The 19,802-nt window shown below is 40.0% G+C and overlaps 1 protein-coding gene across 2 annotated transcripts in view; it reads right to left on the bottom strand.

Moving 5' to 3' along the window:
* The window catches only part of SLAIN2 (SLAIN motif family member 2), a 71,711-nt gene extending 57,663 nt beyond the window's left edge, over window positions 1-14,048 (bottom strand). For both annotated transcript variants that reach the window (XM_003341426.4, XM_001372105.5), the window contains exon 1: window positions 13,661-14,048. In XM_003341426.4, coding sequence (XP_003341474.1) covers window positions 13,661-14,034 — 374 coding nt within the window. In that variant the 5' untranslated portion in view covers window positions 14,035-14,048. The remainder of the gene's footprint in view (window positions 1-13,660) is intronic.
* Between the last annotated feature and the right edge of the window lie 5,754 nt (window positions 14,049-19,802).

Raw genomic sequence — 19,802 nt, 5'->3', positions numbered from 1 at the left:
CCTGGTATTAATGAGACATAAAAATGTTCTTTTTCTTTACCTTAACAGTACATATTCTACTCAATTGGATCTCAAAATTTTGTATTTCTTGAGTTGCGCTAAAAAGGAAAAGTTTTTGGAAAAAAACTCATAGCTTCACAAAACCCAAGTTACATCCTTCACTCCCCAAGATGGAGTGAGAAATCTCAAGAAGACCAGTGTAGAGTTGGATCCTAAATAAAGCATGTGGAAGGGACTCAAGTGGAGGAATATTGGAAAGCTAGGAAGATATAAATTGTTAAAGGCAGTAAGTTCTAAACTGCTTTTATCCTCAGGGGCAGCTGGGTGGCTCAGTGGATTGAGAGACAGGCCTAGAGACTGGAGGTCCTAGGTTCAAATCAGGCCTTAGACACTTCCTAGCTGCGTGACCCTGGGCAAGTCACTTAACCCCCATTGCCTAGCCCTTACCACTCTTCTGCCTTGGAGCCAATACACAGTATTGATTCTAAGACTGAAGGTAAGAGTTTTTTTCAAAAATGTCATATAGAATCTAGAGAAGGTCTTTCACCAATGTCCCTAAACAAAAGTTCTTTCTCCCTCTTCTTGACTGTCATAGCGCTCTGAATCTACCAACATTTATCACAAAATACTGTAAATTACAATTACTTGTATGCAGGCTCCAAGAATACAAATTCTATGAAAAGAGAACTAAATTCCAGGATGAAACGGATATTTAAGGGTTATAAATCCAACTTGCTACACAAAGTAGAATCATACTAGCTGAGAAGGATCTTTAATGCTATCTTGTCAAGTCCAACCCTTTTCCTTTTATAGTTGGGGAAACAACCACAGATAGGGAAAGTAAAGATATCTACACAGTCATACAAACAATAAGTGGGGGAGATGGGATTCAAATTTAGGTAAACTACCCCAAATTCCTTGCCCTTTTTTGACTAAAACACTGCTTAAACATCATTTCTTATGACCAGACTCTCATGCTTTATAAAGTAACCCATTACATTTTTTTTTTACAACTAAGAAGAGACAAACTTACAAAATTTAGAAACCCTTCTCCAGAGCCCTTACAGCATTCATTACCTTCTACAGAAAGGCTACTTGAAAATGTTCAGTACCACTATGTCACCAACAAGTCATTCCACATAGCTCTAAGGGTTAAATTTTTCTTTAAAATTAAATGAAGATATATTGCTTCCATCCACTGGTTCTAGTTCTTTCATCAAATGACACAGAAGTCAAACATTTCCTCGGAAAAGATCCAAATAAGTAAGGACACAATTATCCTCTAAAAGTTATTCCCACTAATGACGTCTCTCAAGCTAAAGATATCTAAACTCAATCAATATTCTATTAAGTACCTACTATGTACCAGGCACTGTGTTAGGCCATGGGGATACAAATCCAAAAAAATCTATCACTTTCTACCTTCAAGGAGTTTATATTCTTTTGAGAAAGAAAAATACATACACAGAGAGATAGATAGATAGATAGATAGATAGATAGATAGATAGATAGATATAAATACAGAGTAATGGGGGAGCAGATCAGAAAAAAGCTTCATTTCTAGATGGCTATGCTTAAGCTGACAGAATTTTGAAGGAAAAAAGGAATTCTGAGATGTAGAGAAGGGAGGGCATTTCAAAGGCAAAGAACAGAGAGAATAGCTAGAAACTTATGTAAAGAACAGTCAGAAGGTCAGTTTGGGAGGACAAAAGACTACATGAAGGAGAAGCATTATATCTAAGCCTGGTACCAGATCATAAAGAGCTTTCAAAGTCAGGTAGTAATTTGTGACTGAATCTATAGGCAACAGGAAGCCACTGGAGTTCAAAGGGCAGTGAAGTTGAAATAGTCAGACCTTTGCTTCAGGAAAACTATTTGGGTAACTATATAGAGGATGGATTGACAAGGAAGAGATAGACAGGGCAACCAATAAGGAGGCTATTATAATAATTTAAGTAAGAGGTGATAGCATCTTAGCTGGGGTGGTGGTAAAACTGATGACACTAGGCAACAAATTGGACAGATGTGGCAAATATAAAAGTATATCAAGGTTGTGAACCTGAGAAACTGGAAGTATTGCCCCTCACAGTAATGGGAGGGAGGAAGAAGTAGAAAGATTATGAATGGATTTATAGATGAGGGAGACAGCAACATACATAACTGAGTCTAGGGAAGCTGATGAGACATAGAGAATAGAAAAAGAGGGGCAGCTTGGTGGCTCAATGAATAGAGACCCAGGCCTAGAAATGGGAAATATCCTGGGTTCAAATTTGACCTCAGACACTTCCTAGGTGTGTGATTCTGGGCACATTGCCTGGCTCTTACCATTTTTCTGCCTTGAAACCAATATTTAATGTTGATAATGTTGATTCTAAGAGGAAAGGTAAAGGGTTTTTTGTTGTTGTTGTTTTAAAAAAGAGAACAAGGCCCTCAGCAGAACTTTGGGCCACAATCAACAATTAAAGGATTTGACACATGGGTGACCTTCCAGCCAAGAAGACTAAGAAGGAACAGATCAAATTTTAAAAGTACCTCATGACAACTCAGTGGTAGTATATTTAGAAAGTAATCAATAGTATCAAATGCTGAAGAAAAAGGAGGAAAGAAAAAAAGGACCATTTATTAAGCACCTACTATGTGCAACTACACTGAGCTAAGCACTTTTATCTAATTTGATCCTCATAATAACCTTTGAGATAGGTGCTATTATGACTTCTATTTTATAGTTAACAGAACCTGAAACAATCAGAGCTTAAAAGATTTGCCCAGGGTCACAAAGCTTATAAGTCTAAAGCCATGGCAGGAGTGCACAGCCTGCATTTGGGAAGCTGCTCTCTCCCCCCTTTTCCTAGTGCCCAAGGACATTTTTTACATACTTCACCCCTCTCTCTAGCCACCCAAAGCAAGCACTTTTTCCCTCAATTCTCTCCAGTAATGGGGGTGGGGGGGGGGGTGGGAGGGCTCATTGATACCTTAAATTTGCCCTCTGGGCACTAGAACTAGGAAAAGGTTGGTCAATCCTGGTCTAAGAAATGGATTTGAGCTGAGTTCTTCTAGATTCCAGGTCTAATGCTCTCTTCATATCACCACTTGAGCTGTCTCAGGATGAAAAAAAGCCATCACATTTGGCAAAAAAAGACAATTTGTAGGTGTGAAAAAATGCAGTTTCAAATCAGTGCTGCACTTGAAAGCCAGAATGAAAAGAATTAAAGAATGAATGAAAGAAGGCAGGAGCATAGTAAACTTTTTTTTCCCGGATTTTGGCAGTTAAAGAGAAAAGAGATAAGGATTATAGTTTGAAGGATGGAATAGTCAAATGGTTGTGTGTGTGTGTGTGTGTGTGTGTGTGTGTGTGTGTGTGTGTGTGTGTGTGTGTGTTTTAAGAAATAACAGAGACTGAAACAAATAGGTGGCTCAATGAATAGAGAGTCAGGCCTGGAGATAGGAAGTCTTGAGTTCAAATCTAGCCTCAAACACTTCCATAGCTATGTGACCCTAGACAAGTCACTTAACCCCAAACGGCCTTACTCTCTCTGCCTTCAAACCAATACTTAGTACTAAATCTAAGACAGAAAGTATGGGTTAAAAAAAAAAAAGGATAAGAGATACTTGCAAATGTTTCAGGCAGCAAAGAGTAAGGAACAGATTAAGTATTATAGAAAAAAAGGAAAAAATGGCGGGGAAAATTTACTTGAAGAGATGAGATCAAGGTTATATGTAAAAAGGTTAGCTTAATTGAGAAAAGTCAACTTTCCATCAGACACTGGAACAAAAGAAGAAAAATGGAGGATGACAATCCCTTAATTTTAAAAGCTGATATTTCTCGTTTAAAAGCTGATATGTTACAATCATTTTCTAAATATATCCTCCTCATTCTTTCCTATCAAACCTTTCCTTTTAGCAAATATTTTTAAAAGACAGGAAAAAAAGTTCATTCCGTAAAGCTAACAAACACATTATACCAACTCTATATGACAACATATTCAAAAGTCCATACCCTTAGCGCACCATCATTGTAACTCCTAAGCCAAGACTGGTCATTATATTTACTGCATTCTTCTTTCCTTTTTATACTGTTACTGTTAGTGTATATAATCTTCCTGGTTATGTTTAATGTTTCAGTATATCTAAGTCTACCCATGCTTTTCTGAATTTTTTATTTCTATTGATATAATATTCCACTACATTCATATTCCTTAAATTCAACTACCCAAGTTTATTGATGGATAACAAAATCAAGACATGAAAAGATTCCAACATGAGGGAAGGATGGGTCAAAATTAACAAGGTAAAATTTAAGAGGACCAGCTAAGACCTAAATTACAGTCCACTAAAAAAAAATGAAAAAGATACTGCTACATTGCAATACAAATTTCTAAATATATATATGCACACATACACAAACATAAATGTATACAGAGATAGACATATAGACAGATCAACTGATCCTGAATCACTGCCTTCTCATGTCAGAGGGGACTTGTATAGCTCAATGAAACTATGAGCTATGTAGAACCAGGAGAACATTATATACAGTAACTGAAACATTGTGGGACAATCTAATGTAATAGATTTTGCTACTAATAGCAATGCAATGATCCAGGACAATTCCAAGGGACTTATCAGAGAGAACAGTTGGAGAAGAAATGCAGAAGAAAACATATGATTTATCACTTGTTTATTTAGGTATATGATTTGGGATTTTGGTTTTAAAAGATTACTCCATTACAAAAATGAATAACATGGAAATAAGTTCTGAGTGATAATACATGTATATAACTCAGTGGAATTGCTTGTCAGCTCCAAGAGTGGGGAGGAAAGAAGGGAGGTAGAGAACTTAAATCATGTAACCATGGAAAAATATTTTCAAAAAATAAAATTAAAAATTAAAAAAGAAAGAAACTATGAGCTATGCCTGTAGAGTTCCCAAAATGGGCAGGTCATGGTAGAGAGTTCTGATAAACAATGATTCACTAGAGAAGAAAATGACAAACCTCTCTAGTACCTTTGCCAAGAAAACCCCAGGGACAGTATTAAAATGATAAAATATGACAGAGAAGATGAGTCCTTCAGGTCCAAAGGTGTCCCAACATGTTAGTCGGAGAGAGTAGAGGACAATTACAATGACCTCCACTACTTGATGAAGTAGATGGGTCAAAGCTGAAAGGAAGCTCAGCTGAGATGTTTTTAGTGACAAAAGTTAAGCTCAATGCTAAAAAAATCAATATAGCATAGGAACCTGGAATATAAGATTTGGAACAAAGGTAAGCTGGATATGGTCAAACAATAACTGAAAAAGATTATACATAAATATCTTGAGAGTCAATGAACTCAAATGAACAGGACTGGGTGAATATAAAATCAATAACATATACTACTGAGACTATGAATTCCTTAAAATAAATGGAGTAACCTTCATTGTCAACAAAGGGATGAGAACAGCAGGACTGTGGTATAATCCCAAAAAATGATTGAATGCTGTTTAAAAATCTAAGGCAAACCATTGAACATCACAGTAAACAAGTCTATGCTCCAACCACTGAAGCTGAAGAGGTCAAAATTGATCAGTTCTGTGAAGACATATAAAATCTAGAAATAACATTAAAAAAAAGATGTCACATTCATCATAGGGGATCAGAATCCTAAAGAAGAAAATCAAAAAATAATCAGAATAACAGGTAAGTTTGGCCTTGGAGCACAAAATGAAGCAGGGCAGAGGCTAATAGAGTTCTGGTCATAGCAAACACTCTTTTTCAACAATCCAAAAGGCAACTCTACATATGGACATCATTATATGGTCAATATAAAAATCAAATTAATTATATTCTTTACACCCAAAGACAAGAGAAGCTTTAAATAGTCAATTAAAACAAGACCTTAAGCAGACTGTGGCTCAGATCATGAGCTTCTTACAACAAAATCAAGCTTAAACTGAAAAAAAAAAAGGGGGGGGACATCAGGCTATATTTATATGACCTAAATTAATATCCCTTATGAATATGAAGTGGAAGTGGTGAATAGATTTAAGGGATTAGATCTTGCAGACAAAAGTGCCTATAGAACAACGGAAAGAGGTTGGAAATATTGTACAGGTAGGCAGCAACAAAAAACATTCCAAAGAAAAAACAAAAAAGTAAAATAGCTATCTGATGAGACTTTACAAATAGCTGAGGAAAGAAGGAAAGCCAAAGGTAAAGGAGAAATGGAAAGATATACTTAATGAATTCAAGATTCCAAAAATAGGAAGGAGAAAGTTTTCTTAAATGAGCAATGCAAAGAAGTGAAAGAAAACAACAGAATAGGAAAGAAGTTATCTCTTCAATAAAATTAGGTATCAAGGGGAATGTGTCATACAAAAATGGGCATGATAAAAGACACAAAAATAGTAGATTTAATTAAAGTGGAAAAGATTAAGAAGTATCAATGCAAGAAAAATCAATAATAATCATAATGGTGTGGTTACTGATTTAGAGCCAGACATTCAGAAGAGTGAAATCAAATGGATCTTAAAAAGCGGTGCTAACATTAAGTCCAGTGGAGGTGACAGAATTCCAGCTGAGCTATTAGAAATCCTAAAAGATGATGCTTTTTAAGTGCTGCACTCAATATGGCCAGCAAATCTGGAAACCTCAACAGTATATTGAAAAAGATCAGTTTAGATCCCAATCCTAAAGAAGTGCAATGCTTAAAGACTGTTCAAATTCTTTAACAAAAGCAGTCATTTCATATGCCTAAAAAGTTATTCTAAAAATTAGGATTCAGCAATATGTGAAAAGGGAAATACCAGAAGAGCAGGATGGTTTTCAAAGAGGCAGAGGAACTAGAAACCAAATTGTCAATGTTCACTACATAATGAAGAAAAGAAAAACTGCTTCACTGAAATTTTTTGAATCTGTGTGTCACAGAGAGTACAACAGAATGTGACAAGTCCTCAAATAAATGGATTACTAAATCATCTCTTTCCTAAGGAACCTGTATGCAGGCCAAGAAGCATGGAACTGATTGTTTTAAGATTAAAAAAAAAATAAAGTACTAATGCTGTGCCTTGTTTTGTTGCTGTTGTTGATCCTTCATTTTGGAAGAGGGCCAATGATATCAAAGGGTGATCTTGACTTGCAAATGAATTGGATTTAAGTGAGGCAGAGTTGCACAAAGTCATCAGCCTCAATCTCTTTTCCAGAGTCATCAAAGTTCAGTAGCAAGACAAAAGTCAGGACACAACTGGTGATGGCCCAGGATGCAATGGATGATCTTGGCATCTTTGATGCCTGATCAAATTCTAAGAATTCCACAGCACCTGCTTCAGTCACCTTCATTAACACTGGAACAAAGTCTTCTCATCCACCCATTCCAATAGAAGTCTTCACATGCTTATGGTTGACATCCCCCTAACTCACCTGCCCATTTACCCTCAACTTGGTTTAGTCTATCTCCTGAGGCAGTTTTATAGGAGTGTAGCTGCTGTATATACTACAGTATGTAAAAGGTGGGATAAAAGGCTAGGTGAAAACAACAACAACTAAGATCATTGCAACTGGTCCCATCACTTCCTGGCAAACAAAGGAAGAAAACTAGGAAGCTGAGTCAGATTTTATATTCAAGATCACTGTAGATGATGAATGCAGACATGAAATTAAAACATGCTAATGCTTGCTCCTTGGAAATAAAGCAATGGCAAATCTGGACAACATAAAAAACAGAGATATCACTTTGCTGACAAAGATGCTTATAGTCAAAGCTATGGTTTTTCCAGTAGCAATTTATGGTTGTTAAAGTTGGACTTTCTGGCACTGGAGAAGACTTCTGAGATTTTCTTGGACAGCAAGGAAATCAAATCAGTCATCAGTCAAAACTATCTAGACTTTCACTGGAAGGTCAAATACTGAATCTGAAGCTTAAATACTCCAGTCACATAATAAATTACAAGAAAAAAACGAATTTGAAAAGACCCTGATGTTGGGAAAGATTGAAGGCAAAAAGGGAAGGATATGGCACAGGATGAGAGAGTGTCACAGAAACAGTAAAACATAAGCTTTCAGTCTTTAGGACAGTGATGGCAAACCTATGGCATGGGTGCCAAAGATGGCACATATAGCACTCTGTGGGCACTAGGCCATTCCCCCCACCTTCCCCTAGAGTTTTTTACTTACTAGAAAGGCAGAGGGACTCAGGCAGAGCTACTCCCCTCCCCCTCTCCATGGAGCCTGACATTTTTTTCACATCTCTTGCCCCTCTGCCCAGCAACCCAATGGGAGCACTTCCTCCTTCTCCTGTGTAGGGTAAGAGTGGGCAGGGGTGGGACACATCCAGCATGTGGGGGGGAGGGGCAAGGCATCCAGTCTCTGAGGGGGCAGGGCCTGGCACTCCATCTCTAAAAGGTTCTTTATTACTGCTTTAGGAGATAGTGGAGGATAGAAGAACCTGGCCTACTGTGGTTCATGGACTCATGATGAGTAGACACAGGGGGCAGCTGAGTGGCTCAATGGATTTCAAGTAAGGCCTAGGGACTGGAAGCCCTGGGTTTAAATCTAACCTCAGATACTTCTTAGCTATGTGATCCTGGGTAAGTCATGTAATCCCGCCTTGCCTATCCCTTACCACTCTTCTGCCTTGGAACTAATATACAGCACTGATTCTAAGCAGAAGGTAAAGGTTAAAAAAAAAAAAAGACTAGATACAACCAAATAACAGTGATGAATACACTAAAAATTTTAATCTTAGACTGAAATAAATGAAATACAACAAGAGTATCCAGCTCAAGTAACAATAGTGCCAACTATACATTAGATTACACAGACAATTTTTATCAGTGCAACATACATTTTTTTTTAAACCCTTACCTTCCGTCTTGGAGTCAATACTGTATATTGGCTCCAAGGCAGATGAGTGGTAAGGGCTAGGCAATGGGGGTCAAGTGACTTGCCCAGGGTCACACAGTTAGGAAGTGGCTGAGGCCAGATTTGAACCTAGGACCCCCATCTCTAGGCCTGGCTCTCACTACACTGAGCTACCCAGCTGCCCCAGCAACATACATTTTAAGGCCACTAAACAATCTGAGTCTGTTCAGAGAACAGGATAGAAAAAAATCTGAAAATTATGTTATATGAGGGGCAACTAAAATTTAGGACTGAAGATGTTAATCCTGGAAATAAGGCAATTCATGATAGTTATTTACAAATATTTGAAGGGTTGCTTGTGTGCATGAGGGTTTAAATTTGTGTTGTTCCATAGGACAGAACTAGTCAATTATAGACATTCACATTTATAATAAGGCAAATTTTGTTCAATATGACTGGTTAAAGCAAAGGACAGTGTTGCATAATGGATAAAGAGCTAGATTTTGGCTCTAGAAGAACTGGCTTCAAATCCAATTTCTCTCATATACTAGCTATGTAATGATGAGTAAATTATTTAACTTCTTAGTCCTCTAGGGACCTCTAACATTATACATTACAAATTGCCTGCAAACATTAGAGAAGGAAGTTTCTATACTGGGAGTTCCTGAATGTTGCAGAAATTCCTGCACTAGATGGATGGGAGGTTTGATCACAAAAGATTTCTAAGACCTATTCTACCTAAGATTTTGATTCCACAAGTTATTAATAATGGAACCAATAGATTTCCCAGCTCCAAATCCCATTTCAATACACATAAAACATGATTTATAAAACTCTAAAGTGAACGTTGAGGATTAACAATGCTTAGAAATGTCAAGGACTGGGAGGGGAGGTAGGTGGTTCAGTGGATTGACAGCCAGGCCCAGAGACCAGAAATCCTGGGTTCAAATCTGGCCTCAGATACTTCCTAGCTATGTGACCCTGGGCAAGTCTTAAAACCCCATTGCCTACCCCTTACCACTCTTCTGCCTTGGAACCAATATACAGTACTGATTCCAAGACAGAAGGATTTAAAAAAAAAAGGAGAGAGAAATGGCAAGGACTAAAGTATGCCCACTCTAGTGTGTGACTATAGCAAGTCAGAGGCAGGTGGTCATAGTAATTGAGGAGGCAGGGAATTAAAAAATTCCTGAAAGGACAGCAAGCAATTTTGGGTGGAAAAGACTGTAAATTAGGTATTTAAGTGATTATAGAAAGTTGAAAGTGACCTGGACATCAATAACCATATTAAAAAAAAATTATACTTGTAAATTCTATTTTGAAATAACGATTCTAGCAATAAACTGGGTACCACACAACCAAAAGCATCTTTAGACATGCTATCTAAATAAATGCCATACTAAATATAAGTAAGTAAAGGAAGGCCAAAGCAGTCAAAATCACTCAGTCCACAAACATTTAAAGGCTTACTTTCTATCAGGCACTGTTACCTGGTTATACAAAGAAAGGGGAAAAAAAACACGGTTTCTGACCTAAAGGAGTTTACATTCTCACACAACAAGTAAATAAGATCTAAAGCCTTTATTGAGTCATTGGTTAAAGCCATAACAATAATTATTATCTTCTATATATCTTTTATATACATAGGAGTAAAGTCAAGTCATAGAGCCTTCCACATATATTTTGCCAATAATTTCCATCTGATCTCATTATACTTTATACTCAAGTGTTTAACATATGCTCATTCACATGATACTTTTGCTCTCCCTATTAAAACTGTTTGCTCCCTCTCCCATCAAACAGTATGGTAGACTAATTCCTTAAAGGCAAAAGGTTATGTCTTTTTTAAGTTTTTTGTGTCTCCAGAATATTCCATAAAATAAATGCTTAGTAATTTTTTTAACTGAAATCACAAGTACTTGATAAGGATTTATTAAAGATTTGTTTTTAATATATAATGCCATGTATATCCATATGTATATAACTGTGTTCTTTTGAAGTTCAATATATGTTATATATACATCCAATATTCCTTTAGACAGAATTGGTTTTTAAAATTAAATAAAAAAAGTATTATTTCTGTCATTAGGAATGTCAATCCTGATAATATTTGGTAATATCCAGTGATAAACAGACTTAAAATTACATATTCAAATGTATCTCTGGCATTTAAAGTCTTTCTCCATCAGTTCTAGATAGCTTAGCCTTTATTCACTACTCCTGGCCTGAAATACTCTTTACACATATCTCCAGGAGCCCATATCGCACTAAGTCCTGCCTCTTAAATGAAGTCTGTCCTATGGAGGTCACACTGATCTTGCCCTACTATGAAATAGTCTAGGTCAGAGTTTCTTAACTTTTTTTTGTGTTAGTTTCCTTTGGTAGTCTGACAAAACTTATTTCAGAGCCATTCTCAGAATGATATTTTAAAATGCATAAAACAAAATACACCATCATCTTCATCGTGAATAGCTAGCATTTATAGGCACTTACTATGTGCTAGGCACTTTCCTATCTTATTTAATCTTCACAACAATCCCAGGAACTAGGTGCCAATATTATCCTCATTTAAAGTTGAGGAAACTGAGACAAACAGATATTAAATGACTTGACCAAAGTCACACAGCTTTGTTTAAGGCTGGATGTGCACTCAGGCCTTCCTTATGAAAAACCCACCACTTTATCATACTGTATCACCACCATACTGTCTCCAGCTAAGAGACCAAAAGTTTATAAAGATGTAATTTTTTTTACCCCTATCAAGTTCAGAGACCCACAGAAATCTATCCAAATTCATTGGGGTCTGTAAATCCCTCTAGATTACAAGGTTCCTGCTTGTAGTGCTTATTATATGTTCCATGCAATTTTTTTTTCAATTCAGTCCAACATTTATAGTTAGCAAAGTATAACAAATAGTGCTGGTTTCAAAACCACAAAGATATGAGTTCCAAGCCTTTCTCTCTCTTTGTTGTGTTCAGTCTCTAAAAAGTTTTAGAGTTCTAGGCCAATAAATTGCATAGAAGGGACTCTACTGTATGGGTAAAGGGAATTTTCTCAATGAGAAATTCCTAACACCAATGAAATTACTGAGTTACTGAGAAGCAGTGTTCTCTACCACTTATTAACTGTATGATAACTTGGAACAAGAGACTAAATATTTTTGGGAAAAGTTCCCCAACTGGAAAATAAGTGAGAGGAGGTTTGAACTAGGTGACCTCTAATATTCCTTCAAACCTTAAGTCCCAAGATTCTAAACCTTAAGGAACTGCAGAACTTAAGCCATCCAACCTTCCAGTATTATTTTACTGCTCCTCCTTTCTTTCCTGTAACAGGAACATAAACAGGGACCATGTCTATTATTTTTTTTTTTATCCACACAGCACAGGGAACTGTTGGAAATCAGGGAGACTTATCGGATTCAAATTTTGCCTTAAACTTTTGTGGTTTCATCATCTCTAAAACAAGATGGCTAGATCCCAAAAATCCCTTCTAGTTTTCTATTGAGCATGAACAGGATCATCTTTCCAACACTACTCTGCCTGATTCTGTCAAGGATTTAATTAATTTTTAAAATCTCTATTTTAACAAAAAAGATCTATTTCACTTTTTTAAAAAACCCTTACCTCCTGTCTTAGAATCAATACTGTGTATTGGTTCCAAGGCAGAAGAGCAGTGAGGGCTAGGCAATGGGGGTTAGGTGACTTGCCCAGGGTCACACACAGCTAGGAAGTGTCTGAGGCCAAATTTGAACCCAGGACCTCCAGACTCTAGGCCTGGCTCTCAATTCATTGAGAAACCCAGCTGATCCCTAATTCACTTTTTAAAGATAAGTGTGAAGTGATAACTTAATGAATAAAAGATCCCATATCTCCCAAAAGAGATCCTTTTCGAGCATTTATAAGGGATGGAAATGATTTTTAAGGTGTGGGTCACCATTTCCCCCATGGGATACAAAAATAAAGGAAAAGGTGATTTTGATGGTACTTTCAACAAGCTTTTCCTACAAACCCCCAAATGACATGAAAGTGAAAGGTAAATGTGATAATTCTCTTCACAACTCTGAGAAATGCCAAAAATCCAATTCTTGAAAAAACGCTGAAGAGGAAACAACTGAGTGGAAAACATCTGTTCTTCCTCCGAGGGAAGGCCGTCTTTTTCCAGCTCTTGGTTCTGCACAAAGCAGCCCCATCCTCTGCCCCCATCACACAAAGCGAAGATACGTTCACAGTCCCTGAAGGGGAGTCCTGTTTCACACTACCTTCCCCCATCCCTTGCCACCCATCCCGGTCATTTTCTAGGCTCACGTTCCCCACAGAAGAACTCTGCCCCCCCTTTCCAAGCAGGCTTAGGAACCAGACCCTTAAAAGGAGCGGGGGTTTTTCCCCTTCAGAGCCAAGTTCAGCGACTTCCCATCAAGCATGCCCCTCTCCAAAAACCCAAATCTCCAGCCACCCTCCTGGAGCCACACAAAGCGGGGACCCTTCCTACTACTCCCCAGCGTGCAAGGCTGATAAAGGCAGGCAGGGACCCAAATCAACAACACGCTCCAGGTCTACACCGGCCCCCTTCCCCGTAGCACCACACGAGTACCTTTCTTCTCCTTCTAAGCTTTTCGCCCAGTGGTTCCTGCCCGTCCCCCTCCCACTCTTCTCTACCAGCAAAACGAAATGACTGCCAGCTTCCTGACGAACAAACAGGTCTCCCGGTACATAGCCTGCATCTGGGGACAGTTAGTTACACACACACCCCTCCTCCCTACGAGCGAATGTGGGCTCGGGGAGTTCGGGCTCTGCTCCTCCTCCTCCTCCTCGTCCCCGGCTCACCAGCTCTCCTCCTCTTCCCAGCCCAAGAGGCGCTCCAGCTCGTCAGGCCGCAGCGGTTCCACCTCGTCCAGCACACAGCCCTCGCCGGCCGCCAGCAAGGAGGTGGCCCCGTCCCGCAGCTCCTCGCTGCTTGTCCGTCTCAGGCCCGGCCCAGCCGCCTTGGAGGTCAGGCCCAAAGAGAAGACCCGGGAAGAAGCGGTCCCGGAGGCGGCGGCGGAGCCACGGCTGGGGCTTCCCTGCGCGCCGGGGACGGCTGTTTGCGCGGCCCCGGAGCGACTCCTCAGCTGCTCGTTCTGCTTCTCCAGCTTCTTCACCAGCTCCTGCAGCTTCCGCACCTCCTGGTCCGCGTTCACGTTAGAGTTAACGTCCTCCATCCCGGCTCCGGCCCCGCGGCTCCCACTGCCGCTGCTGCTGCTGCTGCTGCTGCCACCGCCGCCGCCGCCCTCAAACACTGCCCGCCAAGGGAGGGAAGGCTCAGGAGGCCTGAGGCGTCGCCGGCACCAGCCCGGCCCCGCCGCCGCTCTTCCACGCTCTACCCGAGGCGCCAGCACATAGCAGGGGCGGGCACCGTCTCCAGGGTCGCCCCAGCTTGGGTTCCGAAGCGCCGCTGGCCCCGTCCGAGGCGCCTCATCTGCGCCGGCTCAAGACCTGGGGGAGGCGGCGCCAACATCCGGCCCCCGCCGCCATCTTCCATCCGTTCCTCCGCCCCCTCGGCCCCGTCGGTGACTTCAGCACGCTCTCGGACGTGGCCGCCGGCCGCCCTCAGCGGTTGCCCAAATACAGCTGAGCTGGGACCGAGGGAGGTGGGGCGGCCTGACCCGACGACCCGGATGAAGCGGCGCACGTACGCACGCACGCACGCCCCGAGCTCCTTCACACCGGCCCAGCTGGGGGGGAGGGGTCGGCAGAAGAGGGGCGGGGAGGGGCCTATAGTCCAAGGGAGGTGGAGCTACCCTACGGGGCTCGGGGTTGGGGTGGTCCAGGCCAAGGAGCAGTTGGGGAGGAACTGCCTAGAGCCAGGGTTGACAAGTAACCTCGCGGATGCGTCGCACCAGGTGCGAGAGCACAGAGAGAGCCGCTCCAACTCGATCTCCCAGATCTCCGGGGGGGGGGGGGGGGGGGCGGCGGAGCCGAGTTGATAAGGCACCACCCATTATGACTGATAGGACGTGATGGCGTGGAGAAGGGACCCCCCTCAATTCAAGAGGCTGGCCTCAGTTTCCCTTCTATGAAAAAGAGGGATGCTATCGTGCTTCAAGAAGCCATGGAGGAGCAGAGTTTTAGGGAAGCCTAGGAACACCTGTATGAACTGATGCAGAGCTGAAGGGAAGCAAAACCAGAACAATCAGACTGCAGCGACATTGCAAAGACACAATTTTGGAAGATTTAGGAACTTTGACCAGTACTGTGGTCGGCCAAGAGTGCAGAGGTTTGGTGGTGAAGCATGCTCCCCACCTCCTGACAGGGAGGTGATGGACTCAGGATACTGAAAGCCATACATACATACACAGATATTTTTACTTGACCAATGTTGAAATTTGTTTCTTGACCACATATTTGTGATAACGGTTTCTTTTTTCCTTGCGGGAGAGGGGGTGGTGAGTGGAAACAAGATAGATTTCTGAGTGAAAAAAAATTTAAGAAAGACATTTTCAAGTTTAAATATGAAGGGGTTCAATCAGATGATCCCTCCATCCCACAATCTCTGTCTTTAATGTGATGCCTAGTGAGTTAATGAGCCTAGTGAGTTTAGAAGAGGAAATGAAGGAAAACAATCCCTACTTAAGTTCCGTGGTTTTTTTTTTTTTTAACCCTTATCTTTCATCTTAGAATCAATACTCTATATTGGTTCCAAGGCAGAAGAGCAATGAAGGTTTGGCAATGAGGGTTAAGTCACTTGCCCAGAGTCACACGGCTACGAAGTGTCTGAAGGCAGACCTCCTGGCTCTAGGCCTGACTCTCAATAAGTTCCTTTTTGAAAGAATGTATTCTTATAAACTGGCTTCCACGCCTAAACACTGTACCCAGTGGGGAAACTCTTATAACACTCCCACACTCAGCTTTGTTGCTTGAATGCCTGGCACTTCTTAAGCCAAAATTTTCCCACTTATATTGCCTGTCATATTCACTTCTCCCTCTCTCTAACATAGGAGTCCCTGTTGTTTAGACCATTCCTTTGGCTGCACTCAAGGGTTGTTTCTGTAAAAAATATTTTTATGAGAATTAAATATCAATATGGTACACAAGTTACTAAATTGATGAGTTTTGGAAGTTAGAATCTCTTATTACTAAACTTCAGTTAAAGATCCTTTGTTACTTGTCTAGTATGCAAATATATGTTACTAGCCTAGACTTGTATCAGAGACAGCTAGGATTTTCTGAAACTTTTTTAATGTTTTCATTCCATCATTCCAATTGGAGATGATATCTAAACTGCTGACAGTGGGTGTTTCCCAGCAATTAAATCATTTACCTCACCAACCCCACCCATTTAACATACTTTGACCAAATCCCATTGCAAATGGATTTGGACTTTCCACTCCAGCAGGAAAATCTACTTTTCTTCTTCAACCAAGCCTTTGTATGTTAGTTCCCCTGTTTCAGTAACTTTTCCATTTAAAACTCTGCTGAAAATTTACCTATAGCCTCCACTGAATTCTAGTCACTGTATTTAACTATTATACCCTATAGCCCAGAAGGCCCCTGTTCATAAGAGACATAGATCAGGATTTATCTAAGGTCTCTGTCCCCCACCCCACCACCACCACAAGTGAAAAATGAAAAGATCTCTAAGACAAGAATAGGTAGTAATGAATGAAGGCCCTGTCATTATCATGTGCATAGTATGCCCTGCCTAGTTTCATTCCAACACATGGAACTATCCTTAATAGGAAAAAAGTAAAAAAAAACCTTTGCCCTCTTTCCCATCAGCAATCACAATGATGAAAAATCTTTTAATTGGTTGCTGAACCAGAACAATGTGCAAACAAAAGATTTTGATCTGGACCTCTCTTCCTTGGTATTTCTGAATGAAGAGGATTTCTAAGATCTACCAGACAGGGGTAGATTGACCTCCCTCCCAATCTAGTACTACGCTCCCCAAATTCTTGACATGGTTCTTCTGTTTCTGTTTCCTTCCCTAACTTTAGAGAAATGAAAATGAGAGAGAATTGAACAGGTTGCAGCCTTGTGAGCTTTGCAAGGTTGGAAGAACTATCAGAGATCCTCTCAGCAACCAAATCAGTAGTAAAGACCCCCCCTGGGGCTCATACCAGTGAAGGGTTAATCCATCAGGCGTGATGTCTCACAACTTCCAAGAATCAGTACAGTTGATGCCCCAGATGGAGGTAGATTTAGTTGGGACTCCTTATAGACTCTCAATCAGGGCTAGGAGCCCTGAGATGCCCCTTGGCACTATATATTTTCTACCCATGTGCCTATGGAGAAAATGTTTTATCTCTTGTGTTTGAACCTAGCTTTATGTGACTGAAAAACTGTCCATCCAAAAGCTTAGTGTTGAGGTCAAGTTGACTTTAGAGACCTCAGGGAGGATGGATGGCTGCAGGGAATGCTCAGATCCCATCCTGGTCTTGTTTTGGGTCTACTCAAGGCTTATGTTTTGAATTCTCAAAATTTAAATGTTTACACTTACCTTTTGACATGTGTCTCAAACTGCCCATTTTTGACAACTGCCCAATTGTAACCAATCAGGCATATCTTTATACCTTTGTCCAAACTCTATAATTAATGTAACCACACAAAGAATTGAAAGGTCAGTCACATCTTTTTCATGTCCTCTCTTTTGCCAAATTACCTTAAAAAATTCTTTCAAAAACTATTTCAGGTTTTGGAATTTGTTCTCTATCTGAATTTACAAACATGCCTCACTAATATGGTACTTAAAGTTTGAGCTCACTCTCCCTAGGGGCCAGTTGAGGGTCTGGCCTCTGTTTAAAGGGGAGGCTTTATAGCATATAGTCTTGCTTCCCTTTTGTAAAAGCTAATTGATGTCAGCTGGTTGATTTATATTGAAATGATATCACCTGGTTGATTCTGGGAAGATATCAACTAGTAAATTAGTATCAGTAGAACATACGAGATAAATTCTTGTGATCTATGAAGCCACAACCTCTAAGATTTACCCCCACTAGAACCTAAAGAGAAGAAGTAGTTATTGCTCTCTGGAGATCCAATATGCAAGAACAAGTTGGAAATTGGGAAACTAGAGGGAATGTACGTAAAACTTAGGTACATCTTGGGTCCAGCATTGTCCCAAAATAATGAAGTACTCAATGAACAATATGGATATCATATATAGGACAGAAACTATGGTGACATCAAAAACTCACTGGTTCACATTAAGAAATAAAGAGACATTAAGCATATTAATTATCCTATTACAATCATTGTACTTCACTGGAAGATAAATGCCCTTTGTGAGGCTACTGAACAAATATTTCAGATTTGACTCGACAGGCTGAGCAATACTCCAGGTTCATATCTCCTAGCCAACCAAGATGGCTTTCTTCAGTCTTTCAGGAGCAAATCTCCCTTCCTTTGACTGATATCCAAATCCCAAACACAGAAATTTTCATCTTATGAGATTATATCCAAGGTGAGAAATAATTTCTCAGGATCACTGGTTATTGACCTGTGCTCAAAAAATAGAAATCAGAAGATAGCAGCCAGAAACCCAGTTTAGTCTAGACCGATATGTCTCCTCCAGTGTGTGTTACAATTCACCATAGCCATGGGAGGAAGAAGGGAAGAGAAGCCACCTTCTCTTCCCACTCCCAAACTCCTTGCTGGAAGTCCAAGCAAAAGGAATTGATTAAAGTGTACCAAAAAGTAAAGGACTCTAAAGAGAGCAAGTAGAACTGTTTCCATAATTCTTAAAGTCTGACTAGAGTCTATCTTTATGACTCAAAAGAATATATCCTTTGAATTATCAGTATCTAATCATCTTCAGAACAACTCTATAGTCACTGAGACAAGGTAGAAAATGGTAGCATTCCAGCATAGTGCATGCCATTTTATAGGAAGCTAGAGCATATGCCATGTACTTTGGGAGTTGCCCCAGTCCAGTAAATCAGGGGTTCTCATGATCAGCCCCTCTGTACTAATATTGCCTAAGCACCTAGACTGTACTTCTACTTATGTTTGGATGTTTTTCTTTGTCTGAGGTCATCTCCTACCCTGTCTCTTAATGTTATCTCCTTAGAGAAAATACATTATCTTTGCTTTCTTATCTTCCCATACTGACTAATACACACTTGAAATTAAAAATTTTTATCCTTAGACTGTGATCCCTCTGTTATTCTAAGAGGTAAAAAGTTTACTTCTTAGATTAAATAGAATTATATTCCTTTCCTCCTTCTGTTCCTCATTTTCCCAAACAAGGCCAACCATAATCCATGGGACTATGGACAGGAAGGAGCCCATTATCTCTCAGCCAGTTTGCCAATTTATTTCTCTTTCCCTGCCATAGTTCCAAATTCTAACCCTTCCATCCCCATTCACTTTGGGAAGGAATACAAAACCCTCTCTCCACGTGGACCCTCTTGACTCCTCCCCATTTTGCAGTGATGTAGTATAGAAATAGAGATAATTAATTCTGGTTACCATTTTCCATCCTACAGAGTGGTTAGCTGCTCATATCACTTGGTTAGCTGTGTGAATCTTAAAAAACTACTCAGACTGTACCTTAGAAGATTTTATTTAGCTATTCCCTTATTGTAACAATGGAGATACTTGGTCTAACAAGAATCAGGAATGTATTTGGAACTTTTAAAATTACTCCACCCATACTTAGACATACTTTAGGGGAAGATAAAGTTGTAAACTCCTGATTGAACAATGAAGATACTTAACTCATACCTTATAGTGAAGCTAGAACCTTAAGATAGGTCTATTTTTAGATCTAATACAAAAAGATGTTAAGTACCTGTAAAGGTTAAATTAATCACAAAAAGGTCAAGTAACTTACAAAAGGCAAGCTTAACAAAGAGGTGTGAAGTGAAGGTGAAAACTAAGAATGGGCAGTCCTGGAAAAAAGCATCTACTGTGATTGGTAGACGTGAAAATTTAGGGGAGGTGACATAAGAGAAAATTCTCTTTAAAAGGAAGGGGTAAAAAGTCAGTT

Source organism: Monodelphis domestica, chromosome 6 (assembly GCF_027887165.1).
Source record: "Monodelphis domestica isolate mMonDom1 chromosome 6, mMonDom1.pri, whole genome shotgun sequence".
NCBI classification, from domain to species: domain Eukaryota; kingdom Metazoa; phylum Chordata; class Mammalia; order Didelphimorphia; family Didelphidae; genus Monodelphis; species Monodelphis domestica.
Note: the sequence above shows the minus strand (reverse complement) of the source record. Positions and strands in the feature narration are given on the sequence as shown.